The following is an 18,987-nucleotide window of genomic DNA, read 5'->3' as shown; positions in this document are numbered from 1 at the left end:
TACTGGCCTTTATAGTAATTTTTTTGATGTCTAAAAACGTTTTCATTATTTTTTAAAAGCATCTTCGCTTTACAGAATTTTTTATCTGTCTCAGACTTTTGCACAGTGCTGTAGGTCAGTCAACTCAGGCAACCATCAGCCACGAAGCAAAAGTTGGCAAGGTGATCAGTAGGAGTGGACATTGATGTTTCCATGCCTTGATGCCATTGGCATTTTTGGGAATAATCCCTTTCTGGCACTGCTGCATGTAATTGTACAAGAATTTGCCAACCTGAATAGAGACATAAATATACAATAATCAGAATTAAATCCAATAACCAACTCAGGAGAAACTTTTTTACCAAGAGAATCTGAGAATGAGGAACTCACTGTCAGATAGAATAGATGAGGAAAATAAAAGATTTAAGAGGAAGTGAAGGGACTAAGTATTATGTTGATATGGCAAGCAATAGTGAAATGGGTGGTTCAAGGCTGGTATGGATGGCCCACACTGCAGAGCTTAAACAATCTGTTCCTGAGTTGTTACTTCTGTGAATTTGTTGGATGTTGGGTTCTCCTGGATCTGCACAGCCTTTATATTTGTTCCTACCAACAAATATGAGTTATTTCTCTACGTTGTGCTAGATCCTGCTGGAAGATTGGCTGAACTTCCAAAAGTGTTCACACTGTTATCATTGATGTGGAAAAGTAGAGGCTGTTGCTCACATTGAAATTTAAAAAGATCTACATCTTGTACACTGTAAAATCTTCTGTCACTGGCAAGAGAGAAGTATTCATAATTTATCAAACTATATCTGAATGCTGATTAGTTTCTGGATCACAGTATCATATGGTGAGGAACTACAGAGGGAAACAAACAACTTTCTTTTCAGATATTTATCTTCAAAAGTTTCCAAGTGCCTGCAACTGAGTGTTTTTTTTTGTGTGTTAAATCGAAGCATCAGATACAGCAGTGTATGGCAAAGTGAGCAGTTTATCACAGTGCATGCCGCAGAGGAGATGAGATAAACCCCCAACTGTCACAACCTGTTTTTGCTCAACCCGAAAGTTCTTTCCTCTAAGTGTGAAATGTTTGGTTGTTAGTCAGATGTTTCATGAATTCTGAAACAACCTGCAGGTACTTAGTCGGTGGTAGCTGAACGTATATGTATATATGCTATATTTAAATGCATGTAGTATTCGGAATAAGGTAGATGAACTCGTGGCACAATTAGAGATTGGTTGCTATGATGTTGTGGGCATCACTGAGTCGTGGCTGAAAGAAGGCCATAGTTAGGAGCTTAACATCATAGGATATAATTTGTATCAAAAAGACATGCAGGAAAATATAGACGGTGATGTGGTTCTGTTGGTAAGAGATGGAATTACAGCTTTAGAAAGAGGTGACGTAGTGTCAGAGAATGTTGAATCTTTGTGGGTGGAGTTCAGAAACTGCAAGGGTATAAACACCCATTATGGACATCATATCTAGGCCTCCAAACAGAAGCCAAGATGTGGGGTTGAAATTGCAAAGGGAGCTAGAAAAGGCATGTAATAAGGGTAATGTCACAATTGTAGTGGTAGAATTCAATATGCAAAGGGATTGGGAAAATTAAGTTGGTGTTGGATCATAAGAAAGGGAATTTATTGAATGCTAACGATATAAAGAGTAAAAGAGAGGTGAAAGTTGATGTTGGACCACAGGAAAATGATGCTGGTGAGGTAGTAACTGGGGACAAAGAAATGGCTGATCAACTTAATAAGTACTTTACATCAGTCTTCACTGTGGAAGACACTAGCAGTGTGCCTGAGGTCTGTGAGTGTCAGGGAGCAGGAGTGAGTGCCATTGCTATTACAAAGGAAAAAGTACTAGGCAAACTGAAAGGTATTAAGGTATATAAGTCACCTGGACCAGATGGACTACATCCCAGAGACCTGAGAGAGGTTGCTGAAGAGATAGCGGATTCATTGATCTTTCATTGTACCTATGTATAATGAAAATAAAGATCATTCAGTTCAAATTCAATTCAATTACTGATTTATATAATGGAGTTGATGGCTTTGTGGCAAAGTGTGTGGATGACACAAAGATGGGTGGAGGGGTAGTAGTAGCAGGACTTAGACAAATTGGAAGAAAGGGCATAAAAGTAGCAGGTGGAGTACAGTGTTGGGATATGTATGATAATGTATTTTGGTAAAAGGAACAATAGTGCAGACAGTTATCTAAATGGAGAGAATATTTAAACATCAGAGGTGCAGAGGGACTTGGGAGGCTTTGTGCAAGACTCCAGAAAGTTAATTTACAGGTTGAGTCTGTGGTAAAGAAGGCGAATGCAATGTTGGCATTTATTTCAAGGGGAATAGAATATAAAAGCAAGGAGATAATGCTGAGCCTTTATAAGACACAAGTCAAGCTGCACTTAGAGTATTGTCAACCCCCATATCTCAGAAAGGATGTGATGTCATTGGAGAGAGTCCAGAGGAGGTTCACGAGGATAATTCAGGAATGAAGGGGTTAACATATGAGGAGTGTTTGGCAGCTTTGGGCCTGTACTCACTGGAATTTAGAAGAATGTGGTGGGGGGAGATCTCATTGAAAGGACTAGATAGGGTGGGTGTGGAAAGGATGTTTCCTATGGTGGATGTATCCAGAATTATAGGGCACAGCCTCAGAATTGAGGGGTGACCTTTTAGAACGGAGGTAAAAAGGAATTTTTTTAGCCAGAGAGTACATAGTGAATCTGTGGAATGCTCTGCCAAAGACTGCGGTGGAGGCCAAGTCCATGGGTATATTTAAAGCAGATTTATTTCCTGAATGGTCAGGGCATCAAAGGACATGGTAAGAAGGCAGGTGTATGGAGTTGAGTAGGATCTGGGATCAGCCATGATAGAATGGCAGAGCAGACTTGATGGACTGAATGGCCTATGGCTCTATGGTCTTATGGTCTAATTAGTAAAAAATCTTCATGCACATAAATCAAAACAAGAATTGTCAATGCTAGAAATCAGAAATAAAACCAGAAAATGCTGGACAAGGCACAGAGAGCAGCAGTGTTAACGTTTCAGCCCCATAACTCGAAGAAGGGTCTTTCACCTGAAGCATTAACTCTGTTCACAGATAGTGCCTGACCCGCTGTGTTTCTAGCTTTTTTTTTGTTTTTGCTCTCTATGTGCTCAGATTATTTGTCCATAGAAATGTAAGGATGAGAGCTTGGACACATCAGCAAACATTGCTCCCTTTCATTGGGTGCTAGTGCTCTCCAACTTTTGAATCTTTAAAAATCCTTCTCCAGAACTTTTCTTTCATTGCCTGCTTGACTAGGACCATCTTGGTTTGTTCATGTTTTTATCTACCCTGATTGTAAATAGTCGACAATACTGGTTTCTCTCTGTTACTTCTGGAACCATCCAAGGATCTATTCTTGTTCAACTGATCTTTCTGTCTCTATGCTGTGGCTTAGCAGCAGGGCTTTGGTTTCCATGTGTATATTGATATTGCTAGCCAGTTTTACCTCTCTGTTCCTGTTAAAACTTCCTCCCATTTCCTTTGCAGATGGTGATGAAAACAGCCATTAAAAGCCTTGCAGAGAAGCAGGCAAACAATTTATCTTCAAGCTTCTTTGTATGTTTGAAGTCACAAGCTGCAAAAATCATCATACTTGCATTCACATCTTGCCGCAGCATTGGTTAAAATGGTTCCAGTCACTTCACACAGTGAACTGTTTCTGGATTGGTTTAATTGCATTATTTATAATCTTGTTACAACCCAGCATTGGAATTTCACCACAAATCAGTGCAGATTATTTCTCTGCACACTGCACTGATGAAGTCAGGATTATCAATCATTTGTCAGATTTTTCAATATGCATTTGAAACAACTCTTGCAACTTTTTGGACTGACTTCAGAGGATTGTGCACCCAATCAGGTGTGACTTTCCCTGGGCAGTACTATGAGCTTCTAAATTGGAGTAAAACAGATTTGATGGCATCAGAAGAGATCTGGCAAATGTGGATTGGGATAGGCTGTTTTTTGGCAAAGGGATGATTGGTAAGTGGGAGGCTTTCAAAAGCCAAGTATTGAGAGTACTGAGTTTGAATGTTCCTGGTTTTCAAGGGATATTGAGGCCCTGGTTAACAAGAATGAATAGTTGTGTCTCAGGTATAGGCAGTTAGGATCAAATGTTTTGGAAGTAGAGCTGGAGCTGGATGAACTCCTGATCATTCAGAGGCTGTGGGGTTGATTGACAAGATATACAGGGAGGTAGTTATACCTAGGGTGCAAGGCACAGGTAACTGGGTGACCAACAGGAGTGGGAAATGGGATAATCAGTCAGTGGAGGGTATACTTGTGGCTGTCCCTCTCAATAACAAGTATATTGTTTTGGATACAGTTGCAGGGGACAGCCAAGTAGAGGAAAGGCACAACAGAGGAAAGTCAAGTCTCTGGCACTGAGTCTGGCTCTGTGGTGCAGAAGGGAAGTGGGGAAAAGAAGCTAGAGCTAGTGATAGGGAATTCATTGATTAAGAGAACAGACATGAGGTTCTGTTATGCCAGGGTCAGGAACATCATGGATCAAGGGGAAGATGAGCAGCCAGAGGTTGTGGTCCATGTCGGTACCATAGGAAATAGGCAGGAGAGTGATGAGGTCCTAAAAAATTGAGTTCAGGGAATTATGTGTTAAATGACAGAACCTCCAGGGTTGTAATCTCAGGATTTCTGCCCAGCTATAGGTTAGTGAGGCCCAAAGCAGGAAGATCATATAGTTCAATATGTGGCTAGGGGGGTAGTGGAGGAGGGAGGGCTTCATTTTTTTTGAATTATTGGGCTCTCTTCTTGAGAAGGCGGGACCTGTACTGTCAGGATAGTTTGCATCAGAACCAGAGGGGATCCAATATCCTAGTGCTGCTCTGGGGGCATTGGGGATTGGGAGAGTTAAACAGGAGTGGAAGGGAGATGGGAACCAGAATGCCAGGGAAGACATAGGAGTGGTTGTAGGGAAAGGTGATGTTAAGCCTATATACAAAGACGGGAATCAAAAAGTTGATCTCAAGCTCTGCTGCAAGACTCATCAACCCCTGCTCACTGTTTAAAAATTGCACTCACTCACCACAATCAACCGTTTGCACAATCCCAAGCTCTGAGATGGGGGAGTCTGGAGATAGGAGCATTATAGCTGAAGACTGAAGTTAGTGAGCCTGGAGGTAGACGCTCAAAAGAGTCATGATTTCGCCAAGGTTAGAAGTACATACTAGTCTGGAAATTGGTCACCCCCATGATTGGCAAGTTCTGGGGTCAATGCACAGAGTCTGGGAGTGTCCAAAGGAAACCCAGTATCTGAGAATCCAAGGCCCAGGGCTGGAAACCTGGAAGCAGCCTGTCCTGGGGTGTGAATGGCGTGGAAGCCTGTCTGTGTGTGTGAGTAGATGGGTGACAAAGGGTCTTGTTTTGCTGTTGTTATTTTGTACTGTGGGCATTGCTGCTGCTTGTACTGTTCTGCTGAGCACTGTGGGCATACTATGTTGGTGCCAGAAAGTGTAGCAACTCTTTCCAGCTGCCTCCAGCACATCCTTGGGTGTTTTGGTTGTTAATGCAAGCTATGCATTTCACTGTATATTTTACATGTGATCAATAAATCTGGTTGGGATGAAGAATAAATACAACAAGCAAGTGAAACTCAGATTTACACTTACAGATAGGATGCAGTTCTTAAAAGCACTCATTCCTTTGGTATTTAGTCTTTCTGAAAGAGATGACTGCATTGTGATCAGCAAGTGCAGTGTAGTAAACTGCATGAAGTTGAGGTAAAATACTTTCACCTGGAAGAAGTGCTTGGGCTCTGGTGATGAAAAAAGAGGAAGCAGAAGGGCAGATGTTGCCCTTGCATGGAAGGATACTGTACAAAAAGCAGTGGGTGCTGGAATGATTGCGGTGGACCAGAATGTTGCGGGATCCTTTAAAGTGGGGGGAAAGGAAGGTATATTAAATAATTACATGACCTAAAATGATAATTTGTTGAATCTGAAGGCTGGTGAGGTGGAAGGTAAACACAAGGTTCTCGGAAGAATAAAAGAAAAAGTGCATAAATAAGAACATAAGTAGATCTAAGAGCATACTCTGCATGGATCAACACTGAGCTGGAACCATCCACTTTCCTGCCTAGACCCCAAAACTGCCGACACCCCAGGCCAAAATCATCTGATCTAAGTCACCAAAGTGGGTGGACACAGTGAAAGGCAACAGTTTCAGCTACAGTGTAGCAGAATCCTCAGCTGATGCAATAGAAAGATTCCCCTGCAGCAGAATGAAAGCTGCGTGGACAGGACCAACATGGTGGGAATGGAGTGCGTAGGGAAGATGGTTGTGGGTGTAAGGGAAGTTTGAATGAATAGCTGTTGTGCTATCCCAGAAATGGAGACAGAGAAGATGAGAAAGAGAAGTGATGAACTGGAGATGGACCCCGTGAAGGGAAGTGATGAGTGAAACCAGAAAGTTGTTAAAGTGTACCCAAAAATAGTTCTAATATAATCATTCTTGTACTGAAGGACTCTGAGTGGAAAGAACTGAGTATGATTGGAGCAAAGAATGATTTACCTACTCCAAAAGGACAAGTACAGGTTCCCATGGTAACATGTCACTCAATTTGCTCACATGCTAGCTTTGAATGTGAGATATCATTAGAACATTAGAAAGTTTTTGACAAAAACGGGCCAATTGGCCCAACAAAGCTTGCCAAATTCCTATTCACATAGTGTGTTGAAATAACTATTGGGTTTAGATTTGAAAGTCTCTAAAGTACTACTCTCAGCTACACATCTAGGTAGTTTGTTCCATGTGTGGGTCACAGAGCTTTGCAGAAGCAGGCTCTTTAGTTCAACTTGTCCATACAGACCAAGTTACCTAAAAGTGCTAGTCTCGGTTGATAACCCACCATGTGTAGAATTAAGCCTGTCTTCTAATCCATTTTTTTTTCAATGTCTGTGTATTGTTTCATAGTTTGATTTCCTGTTCTGGTTCTTTCGATGAACTGCCTTGCAAGTCTACTACTTGACCAGCTCTCTGCTATCTTGTGACAGGGTGGGGCGGGGTTACACTCGCTTCAGTGTTAGAATGTCACAAGCACAAAATCCAGTCCAACTCTCCCAGTCCATGGTGAGAAATTGCTGCATTGTTGAACTGGCATCTTCAGAACAGCCATTAATTTTGGCCCCTGGGGATGATGTGAAAGTTTCAACAACACAGGGTTTAAAAGAGAAAAGAGGGTGAATTATAGCCAAGTTATTCCTTAACATTAAAAAGGATTCTAAAAAACCTCTTGTCATCATATTCTTGTTGAGATCTTCTATGTTAATTTCACTGCTACATTTCCTAAATTACAACAGCATTCATATTTCAAAAGTCTTTTGTTGACCTTGGAACACTTTGACATTCCCCAAAATGCATACGGAAGCCACTGTATTTATCCAGATTTAGTCACAGCCTCTTGCTGGAGTACCACTTCGCCAGAACCTCAGTCAACAGCATTATGTAATTACAGGCTTCAGTTCACGCTGGAGCACATGTTAATAGAGCCTAGCTGGTCTTTTCTTTTACAAAGGCAAAATAATATGGATGCTGGAAATGTTCAGTATTTAGAGGCACCTGTGGCAAGAGAAAGTTTATGTTGCTAGTCGGTGACTTCTGATGAAAGTCCATTGACCTGAAACATTCACTTCTCTGTGTGTACAGTTTCTCCAGAGCTGCTGGGCATTTCTGGAATTTTATGTCTTCATTTTATTATCGTTATTGATTGTCTGCTATTGACATTTAATAAGGGGGTAGGTGTTGGTTAGCTCATTATTCTTTCTAATTGCCAGCCATGGGAGCACTCTCCTCCTCGTGTAAGAAATGCAGATTCTTCAACTCCATTTTACTGAAGTCACAATCTATATTAATATCTCTGGTGTGGCATTAAGCTGATGCTGCTCTGTTGAATGATACATTCAAGATCCCAACAGTTGATTATAAAGATCCCATAGTACTTTTCATAGAACCTCTCATTATTCTAGATAATCCTTCCCCAAAACAACACCTAAAGCAGATTATGTTATAATTTGTCTTGTGGCCACTTATTGAATCTTGCTTTGTACTTATCAGCCTCCAATATCGTAATATTGGAAGTGGGATGTACCCTCTATTAACTATAAATCAGTTTGCTGTATTCTGGGCTTGTGAAAGGAACAATTGAAATGCATATTTAAATGCAAGACTATGCTGTTTACAAGACTAATTCTCATGTGGAAACACTTCGGACACTGCTGCACAATATAGTGTAGTCCATAAACAGGGAATCATGAATATTACATTCATTTCTTGAGGCATCATCCAGTCCCAGGTGTGCACTTAACATTGTTGAACCATTCAAACTGCAACCTGCTGTGTCTTGAATCCCCCATAGTAAAGTATTCAATGTTGGCAGAAAAATATCGTGTCTCAAAGCAAACCGGTTGATGGTCACTCTGTTGAAGTCTAATAGGTGAAGCACTACTCTGCCTCCATGTTTCCTCACAAGGCATTCATCTTCCAGTGCACATTACAGATTTGGGTTTTTAAATGGCCACTATTGACACCTAATTAATCAGAAGAAGTTGCAATATGAGTGCAATGAATAATTAATAACACTATAATAAAGTTGTAATTACTGTAATCAGTTAACAAACAATAAGGGGATCAAAACTGCTACAACTCTAGTGGTGCACTAATCAATTAGAGGCTGTCTGTAAAACAGTAAATTTCAATATGCTGCTTGCCATGAATAATACTCAAAATTAAACACGGCAGAAGCTCACTGGGTATTTCATCTATTTACTTAGTTAAAGGTAAAGAATAGAAGGGAGCTCACACTAAGAGGCTAACTCACAGCAGTTTCAACACAACAGTTCCAATCAGCCATGTTCACTACCTCGAGATCTCTTTGGCATTGTTTACCTGTAGCCAAGATGTGATGAAGTGGGGACAGAGGAGGTGAGCAATGTCGAGGTGCTGAGATATTTTCAGTTATCAGCCAACTGAAGGTACCAACAATTTTAGCCAGAGATATGAAGCAAAGGCAGATTAGGGGCTGATGCAAAAGGCAATTCTTGGGCTTAAATGGAGAGCAGTGACAATGATAGGGCTGAGTCTGGAGAAGGAAACAATCCTGGGAGTAAGGTGAGAAGGCAGTGCTAGGATGGAGGTGGAACAGAGGTAATGAATGTGCTGAGGTGGAGAGGGTGTCGTTGGATGGTAAGTAATGGATGCTGATGCCAGAGGTAAAACAACTGCTGGCATCATTCATTTGTGTGGTTCGCTACATTGTTTTGAAATTACCTCAAAGTAAATTGAAAAGTTCATGGTAAACTTTTAAAAAATTACCCAAATTATAGATACATACTCTCCCATTGTTTTGTGTTCATTTATTTAAAATATCCACATGTTCATAATATCAGATGTGCTTGACATTGGATGGGACTTGTGCTGGAGTTGTGCTATTGCATTCTGGGGGTTGTAGTCCTGATGACTCTCGTGCCTCTCGGGAATTGTGGTCTTCAGTTGGTAATGGAGTGTAGTCTGTTGCTTATTTGAATCAACACATGTCTTCATACCAGTGCTGTACAAGCTTCACTTGATGATAAAGAGATACAACAATAAGAGGGTGAAGAAGTTTTAAAGACAGCAACAGGTGAAAATAAACCATGATCTAGAATATGCATGGGCTTACCTTGCTTGAAAATAATCTGTGACATTTCCCTCATGTGGAGAGTTTGCCTGGATTTTCATTTTCAGCACAGGAGGGTGAGCAATTTGGTGTCTAAGCAGGCTGCAGAACAAATGTCTCTGTATTATGAGGTGAATAATTAAAATTAAGTTATAAAATGGAATTTCTATTTTGAAAAATAAATTGCAATTTATTTTTCTATTACACTCCTCAGTTTGCAGCTGGTCAATTGGTGTTTCATGTTGCTGCATTGGTATTTGATGTGAAACAACCCTAGGAGTGACTAAACAGAGGAGGCGAGGTGCCCCCCCCCCCCGTGAAAGTACTTTTTAATAGAATTTTTCTAATATTCTATAACTATTATGCATCATTTATGCAACCATTCCACAAATTACACACTTCATTGAATTACGTAATATTTAATGCATAGGAACTGTCCATTTAGTCCAACTAGCTAATGCAGCGTTTGCTCCATAGAGTTTTGTCATAGCTCTATTCCTTTAACTCCAACAGTATATCAATTCTTTTCCCTTTCCTCTAAATGCCCCTGGGCTACTCACCTCTCTTATCCCAATGATCCCAAATTCCATGTACTTGCCATTATCTAGACACTTTCTGTCCTTATCCAATATATTAGGGACTGGGTTTTGATCTCCCACACGTCCAAATAGGTTTTAATCATTTAGTTCCCTTCTACCAGTAAACTTTGGACTTTCAGTTAGCAGCAGCTCATCATACAAGGCTGTAAAAGAAATTTCTAGATCTGAGAGTGCTCAATATCCCCCATCTTTGTTGGTGTTGCTGCTTCCAGATGGTTACAGCAGAGAGAGAGATCAGGGCAGTTCTCCAGAGTATGGCTTTCATGTCCTTAAAGCAAGCTGTGATAGGCAGGTGAACAGTGTGGGGAGCTGAAAACTATTCCCTTTGTATAATCCAAGTTCTATCCCTTTATCTTTTTGTTTTCTTTGTTGAACTACATGCTGTTTGAGTAGAATTATGAATTCTTTACAGTAATGTAATACTGAAGACTGTCATTTGAAGATAGCTTTTATTCAATGGAACTGACCATCACTGTTTGTGTGTGAGCTTCAATGTATCACAAACTAGGAGGCACAAAAAAGATCTTTGAACTGGGCAGTTCTTTGTCAGGGGACTAACTGGAAGTTTGTAAAATATGCAACAATTTTGTTTATGAAATCCAGCTCTTAATCTTATTTCCGTCCATCACTATGTGCTGACACAGTACTTATTTGATTGTTAATGGATTTACACCAACTAAAAAGCAAAACTTATACCAAGGGTTAGCTCAACAAATTGGCAATGTTCCACAAAATCACCAAGGGCACAATAGGGTAGACAGTCACAGTCTTCCCATCTTAGGGGAGTTTAAAACTAGGGGCATAAGTTTAAGGGAAGAGGGATCTGAGGAACAAGTGTTTTGACAGAAATGGAGTGGGTTTATGGAAGGAACTCCCAGAAGAAATGGTAGGTGCAGGTGCAATTACAACCTTTAAAACAAATTTAGATAGGTGCATGGACAGGAAAGAGTTGGAGGGATATGGGCCAATTACAGGCAAATGGGATTAGCTCAGATAGACATCTTGCTCAGCATGGATAAGTTAGCCAAAGGGCAACTTCCATGCTATATATCTTTATGACTCTACACTCCCTTCTCTGAGTCACAAATGTAGAGGTTGATCATTTCACTCAAAATTGAGGCTTATGTTTCTATTGAGTGGAGATTTTCTACCATGCCTTTAAACAACGCCTAAACTACAATTTGTATCTGCAACTGCTGGAAACTTGGAAACAAAACCTTAGTCAGGTCAGTAAACTTTATTCAGAACTGGATAAGTAAGAAAGCAAATGTTGCAGAAAGTTTGTTGGGTGGGTGGGAAGTGGTGGGAGACAATAAAGGATAGGGTAGAAACCAAGGTTGGCGCAGTAATATGATGGTTTTGTAGTTGGTCCAGTTGAGAAAGAAACTGTAGGATATACTGGATCTGTAAGAATTAGAACAAAACAGATACTGGAAATACCCAGTAAATCGGGCAGTTTCTGTGGAGAGAGAAAACCGTGTTAAGGAAGATTACCTTGGATCAGAATTTGAAAGTTCTGGCACTGACAAGGAAAGAAGTTTATCTGAAATTGTTGAATTGATATTGAGATTCACACTTAAATTCTTATCAAAAGCAACTTGTTACACTTGAAAGCATGGTGAAATACACAATATCTTTTTAAAATTCTTGCCACAATGAAAGGTCCCTGTCCAACCTCTCTGTTGTTTCCATCCAGTTTCAAATTTGGATTTATCTGGTTTATTTGACGTGACAAAATAAATCAAAAAGCCAAAAATAAGAAGGGTGACAATGCCAGTAGCTGGGATTACCAATCGGCAAGTGTAAATACATGAACACTATTTACTGTTTATTAGCTATTGTGTTTGCATCTTACTTTCAATTGGTACCCTCTTTCCACTCGTGATAGTTCATTGCTATCTCTGAACACAGCAACCATCCTGAAAGCTGTGTGCTGTGCCAAATGACTTTAACATTTTCTTTTATGAATTAAACATCTTTAATCCGTTTTCACCTTTGATTATTTATTTAACAGGTTTCTAACAGTAAAGATGCAAGTATTTAATTTAAATAGTAAGAGCAACTTTTATTGTCCATGCCCAGTTGCCCATGAGATGAAGATGATGTGCCACCTTCTTCAGCCACTGCAGGCAGTATGTTGAAGGAACTCCCACGGTGCCGTGGGTATGGAATTTCATGATTTAGATCAAGTGATAATCATGTAATGGCAGCAAATTGTCTTTCCATGTCAAGGTGCACTGAGGCTTTAGATAACTCACAGAAAGTGTCAGAGTGATACAGCATGAAAACACTGGTCCATGCTGACTGTAGCATCATCCCTGCTAGTCCCAGTTGCTTGTGTTTGGCCCATAATCCTTCCCCTATACATACCATTGTCGTCGTTATACCCTCTTGGACTCCTTCCCTTGGTAGTGCATTCCAGCTACTCATTATCCTCTGGGTGAAGAAGTTACCTCTCAGGTCTCTTTAAAGTACTTCCTTCCTAGATCTGTGTCCTCTAGTTTTGGACCCTGCACCCCTAGGGAAAAGACTTGGGCTATCCAACTTATCGATGCCCCACATGGTTTTATAAACTTCTACCAGGTCATCCCCCTCCTGCACCTGTGCTTTAGGGAATAAAGGTCTGCATGACCAACCTCCCCCTGAAACTCAGATCCTGTAACCCAGATAGCATCCTTGTAAATCTTTGTGCACCCTTTCCAGTCTTTCATATAACAGGGTGACCTGAAGTGCATACAATACTCCAAGAACAGCCTAACCAATGACTTGTATAACTGCAGCATAATGTCCTTACTCCTAAACTGATGTCCAACTTACTTGTGCACCATTTTCAGTGAACTGTGCACTTGTACTCCTAGAACCCTCTATGCCACAACACTCATCAGTGCTCTGCCATTCACCGTATAAGTCCTACCCTGGCTTCACTATCCAAACTGCATCACTTCACACTTACGTACTTAAATTGAAATCCATTTGTCCTTCCTCAGCACATCTCCCTAACTGATAATTCTCTTTGCAACTTATTGCAAACTGTTTCACTATCAACAAGAAACTTGCTATTAATGTTCATATGTTCATATCCATATCATTTACTTAAATAATGACTAACAGAAGACCTAACATTGACCCCTAGGGCACTCCTCTAGTCACAAGCCACCAATCGGAGAACTGATCTTCAATCATCACTCTCTGCTTCCTATCATCGAGACAATTCTGAATCCACCTTGCTAGTTCCCTCGAATCTCATGTGAACCAACCTACGAGATCAGACTGCCCTGTAGGACCTTGTCAGAGGCCTTACTGAAATCCATATAGACAACATCCACTGTCCTATCTTCATCTATCTCATTAGTTACTTCTTTCAAAATCTCCAAAAGATTCATCAGACATGATTTCCTGTGCACAAAACCTCGCTGGCTATACCTGCTCAGACCTTCACTACCCAAGTGATGGTAGATCTTATCCCTCAAAATTCCATCCAGTAACTTCTCTACGACTGAAGTTAAACTCACCAGCTTGCAATTCCCAAGCATATTTTTGCTACCTTTCTTAAAGAATGAAACAACATTAGCTCCCCAACAATCTTCTGGAACTTTGCCAGAGGTTAACGGTGCAGCAAAAGTGGAAGGAATGAATACACACTGCTTTGAAATAGGTAGTTTTGAGCGTCTGTTTTGCTGGAAACACAAACACTTAGAGGGATGCAGAACATTTCATCATGCTCCTAACTACAGTGAATAGGACTTGCAACAAAGAAACTGCTGGAGGAAACTCAGCAGGTCAGGCAGAATCTGTGAAGGCAAAGGAACAGCTGACTCTGCATCAGTTTGTCTGGCAGTTTGTTTATCGCTCCAGATAAAAGCATCATGTGTCTCCAATTGAGTCATGTGGTTTTTGTAGCAAAAGTATTAACATGGCAGGTTCAGTTAGGTTTCTAGTCACAGGTGAGCCCAAGGATCAAAAGGCTGTAACTATGAAATGAAAATGTAAACATTCATCAGGTCAGGCTGCATCTGTGAAAAAGAATTCAAAGTAATAGTTCGGGTTGAAGATCTGCAGAAAGGGGTTTTGTTGGAGGTGGACTTGTCCGGCGCACGTAACCATAAGACATGGGAGCAGAATTAGGCTGTTCAGCCCACCGACACTGCTCCATCATGGCTGATTCCAGATCCCACTTAACCCCTTACACCTGCCTTCTTACCATGTCCTTTGATGCCCTGAACATACAGGAAACTATCAACTTCCACTTTAAATATACACATGGACTTGGCCTCCACTGCAGTCTGTGGCAGAGCATTCCACAGATGCACTACTCTCTGGCTAAAAAAATTCTCCTTACTCTGTTATAAAAAGTTACCCCTCAATTTTAAGGCTATTTTGGCAGCTATTCCTTTTCCTCCACAGATGCACACGTGGCACACATGTTAGTTGCCATATTTTAATCTTGCCTGTTTGTTATCTAGTCTTGCAGCATGCAGGCAACAACTGTTTTGTTATCCAAGTAAATAAAATTGCGTATATTATGCAACATCATCAGTGAACATTTCAAAATGCATAATTACGGGAAGGTCTTTAGTGAAGCTACCCGAGCCCTGAAGAAGTCCTAAACCATGTCCTGGACTGAATAATTGATCTCCAACAAATACAACATCTTTTTCATACTATTTCATCAAAAATCTCCAATAAATTGGTCAACTTGATTTCTCTTTTGCAAATCCATGTTTACCTCATGACAATTTTTTATAAGCACCCTGTTGTAATAACTAATTTTAGTTAACTTTTTCCCAAGGACAGATGTTAAACTGACTTTTAATTTCTTGCTCTTTCTGCCTCTCTCCTGATTTGAATAAAAGTTACATTTTCTATGTTCCAATCTAATGGAACATTCCCAGTGCGCATCGTTTAATCCACTGTAATCTTACCTTACAGTGAACAGCCACCAAAGTTACAATGCTTCTATAGATTTATTAGAGTGACAATATCGTGACTAGTGGCCTCTCCTCACATCTGGTTACTATCTTCAAACTTTATAACACAAGAGCACAAGAAGGTAAGAGCAGGAGTAGGCCACCAAATCTCTCTAGTATCATCTGCAACAGGCCACATCTCCTCTTCTGTGCTAGCTTCCCGTAACCCATTGTTACTTAGTCTTTCAAATATTCATTTATCTCCACCTTAAATATATTTAATAATCTGGCATCCACCACTTTGATGGCCTCTGAGTGAAGAAATTTAAATGCACCTCTGTTTAAAATAACTGATCCCTTATTTAAAAGCAACATTTCCTTGCTTTAGATTCTCCCATCACTGAAAATAAAACATCTACCCTGTCAAGTTCCCTTAGGATCACCTCTCATTCTTCTAAATCCCAAGATTAAAAACCCAAGCTGTCTGGCCTCTCTTGATCACACCATCCTTTCATCCCAGGAATTAGCCTGGTGAATCTTCTTTGAACTCCCTCCAGGACTACCATATATTTTACTTGGTAAGGAAACTGGGCATATTATTCCAGGTTTGACCAAGCACCCTGAAGCAAAGCCTCCCTACTTGTAAAATACCAGCCCTTTCACCTTTACTTGTTGGAGCTGCCTGCAAACTTCATCCTTTTGCAATCTCTTTCCATTCAGATAATAATTCACCTTTTGATTCTTCTGACTCTGGCAATGATACAACAATCTCTGGCACAGGATTAAATTGGTTTTTGCAGTTAGTCTGTTTCTGCTTCAAATAAGACTTGAATATTTTTGTGGACGTAAGTATCAATATGAATGTTTCCCAACATTCACAGTTGGCTGCATTTGGAATATTTTTACCTTTACTTTGGACTTCTGAAGAACATCTCCATTCTTTCTGCTTGCAAACAGAAGCATTTCTTCTCTTTGTCTTAAGCACTAATGTTCTCAATTTCACCTCTTTGGAACTGAGCTGTCACTTTGTTCTGGCATGTCCTCTGATCCTACCTCTCCTATCCTCCACATGGTTGTCTTTTCATCAGATTTGCTATGCCATGTCATGTTTCTCAGATCTACCCTTCCAATGCAGTCATGTCATGTCATTTGATGCTCAGTAACTGTGTTGTTGATGGTTGTGATTCATTGCCACCTCTCCTTCATTGCCAATGTTCCCAGTGAGGTCTAAATGTGGAATGAAGAGCATTGCATAGTGTACAAACCAATTCACATAAGGCTTATGGAACTTAAACAAAGTGGGAGTAGTTCAAAGGGCTGCACATATACAAAGCCATACACAGCTGAAGGGACTGTCATGAATGATATTGGCAGCAGTGGCTGTCGCTGTGCACACTTATTATGTCTCATGATTGAAGGAGAAAGGTGCTATTTCCTGATTATTAATCCCTTACCACTACCCTCTCAACACTAATTGATATCTCATTAAGTGGTAGTTCCCAAGATTTTAGGGAAATGTCAGCAAGAAGAGGCTCATGACTCAAGTTCAGGACCGCGACACCTTAGGGTCTAGGGGCCATCAATGAGAAAATAATGAAGGCCATGGAATCAGAGCAATAGGGTAGTTTGAAGCTCCAGGCACTGTCCCACAGTTGCCTTTGTACAGATCTCAGACTTGCAGTGATTACTGGTCCAAAGATACACTGGTATTTGATGGAGATACTGTCAAACAAATGTCTGGAGAACAACCAATCAGGTTTTATTAATGTAATTGTTTATCTAAAATGATATTGATCAAGACACACAGCAAAGATCTATGAATGCCCTCAGTTTTTGGGTGTGATATTCAGAGTAAATAGTGTATTGCAGATCTGGACTGGTTTCCATTAAAGTTCTAAATCTTTTTAGACATGAGCTTGTTATTTAAGGAGACTTAAAAGACTGAATTTGTGCATGTGGATTGAACGGTGGACTGAGATTGATGTAAAATAAGAGAAGGAAGCAATGAATGAAACAGAAGAAAACTGGCTTAAACTTAGTGATGTTTATACTGTCAATGGCTGAATTATATTCCTCCTCCTTGCAGGCTGCCAATAGTCTTGGAGCAAAGATGCAACTGTTGGAGACAGACTTCTCCCGCTCACTCACCGACCTGATCAACCTTCACCTGCATCATCAGAACAGCATCCCAGCATTCCTTAGTGCCATCACCCTTGACCTCTTCAGTCGCCAGACCTGTGCATAGTGGAGGTGGAAATCTGTGTCACTGAAGAACCTTTCTATATATTTTGTTATACTGCAAGAAAGCTTATTTTAGAAGTGTTAATTAGAGACTGGTTCAACATTTAGTAGATTTGTGATGGGATGTTTGCTTAATATGTTTTCCAAACATTTATTTTTGCTTTAGTTGTGGATTTAATTAATTTCTTTGCCTTCGTTCATCTCCTGGCAGCTGGAAAGGAGAGTGAACAGAGCATGAACTTCGCAGCTGCCAATATCAGTACTGCCTTCAGGGGTCTCCTTCTCCTGCAGGGAGTGAGACAAATGCTGGTTTTTCAGATGCAGGGACTTTGGAGTGAAGGACATGATTAAGAAATGATGAAACTGTTCTCACCAGTTGACATAAAATACAAGTGAAATTAAGCTACCCTGCTGTCTTTGGCAAAAATCCCGGTGCAAATCCAAGCATCCTGTTGTTGATATAAATTCTTACCCACAAAACATCCATCAGGATTTACTTGCTGCATTCCCTCTTACTTCTGCTGATTGTTCTGTAGTGTATGATGGGTTAAAGATATCCAGTCACAACAGCCCATAGCTCAGAATTGCATACAGAGGCTGAGCATAGAGCAGGAAATGTACATGTGTGATAGATCAGTCCTGTGCAGAGGCAAGTGGGATTCTTGTTCTCTCTGTCGCTTCTCCTCCCTCTCTTGCTCTCCATTTCTCTCTTTCTCTCTCTCTATACTCCTTTCTGTATCTCTCACACTGTAGGTGTCTCTTTCTGATTCACTCTCTCTCTACCTCTCCCTAGCACACTCTTTTCCCCCTCTCTCTCCCATCTGGCAATTTCCCTTCTTTCCCACCTTTCTCTTCTCTCTCCCTTCCCCCTCTCTCTCCTCCTCTCCCCCTCTCGCCTTTCTTCTTCCCCCTCTCTCACTCCCACTCCTCCCCCTCAATCCCTCCCAGTCCATCCTCCTCTCCCTTCCTCCCCCTCTCTCTCCACTCCTCCTCCCCCTCTCTGACTCATCTTTGTCAGTCTCCATGTGGACAGGCGATCTATAATGTGCAACTGCTCCCAGGAAGATACAAACCACCATTCTTAGAGTGACAACACGTCTGGGTTAAAGCATATGCAGAGAGTATCGAAATCAAAGATAGGAATTTTAAAAAGCTATGGCATCGGTTGATCATAATTAGTAAAAACTTCTTGTTTCACTGTGCATATTTCAGCTAAAGAAAGACTTCATGTTTGGGCTTGTGGGAGGGGAGGGGAAGAGGCAGGAGAGATGAGTGGATAAGGGAAAGAGGGAGGGACATGAGTATCAGTGCTTTCTTTCTTTGTACTGCGATGATTTAGAATCCAGATTATGCATCAGGTCTCAGTGACTTTATTAACTGTTGATGTTTAGTTTTAGGCAAAATGTGTTAAAAGTATTTTTTAATAGTTTTCTCCTCCAGCTATGTGAATGTCAGCAACTTAATTCAACCACATGGGGATAAAGGAACACTTACCATCCTGGTTCAGCAACTGGTCTTGTGCCATTT

General features: G+C 40.7%; 1 protein-coding gene across 7 annotated transcripts in view; it reads left to right on the top strand.

Moving 5' to 3' along the window:
* mad1l1 (mitotic arrest deficient 1 like 1) overlaps positions 1–17,900 on the top strand; it is a 1,079,555-nt gene extending 1,061,655 nt beyond the window's left edge. For all 7 annotated transcript variants that reach the window (XM_059979806.1, XM_059979807.1, XM_059979800.1 and 4 more), the window contains one exon: positions 17,306–17,900. In XM_059979806.1, the coding sequence (XP_059835789.1) occupies positions 17,306–17,464 (159 nt within the window). In that variant the 3' untranslated portion in view covers positions 17,465–17,900. The remainder of the gene's footprint in view (positions 1–17,305) is intronic.
* Positions 17,901–18,987: the final 1,087 nt, after the last annotated feature.

The sequence above is a fragment of the Hypanus sabinus genome, chromosome 9, assembly GCF_030144855.1.
Source record: "Hypanus sabinus isolate sHypSab1 chromosome 9, sHypSab1.hap1, whole genome shotgun sequence".
NCBI lineage: Eukaryota > Metazoa > Chordata > Chondrichthyes > Myliobatiformes > Dasyatidae > Hypanus > Hypanus sabinus.
This window is presented reverse-complemented; position numbering and strand designations above follow the sequence as displayed.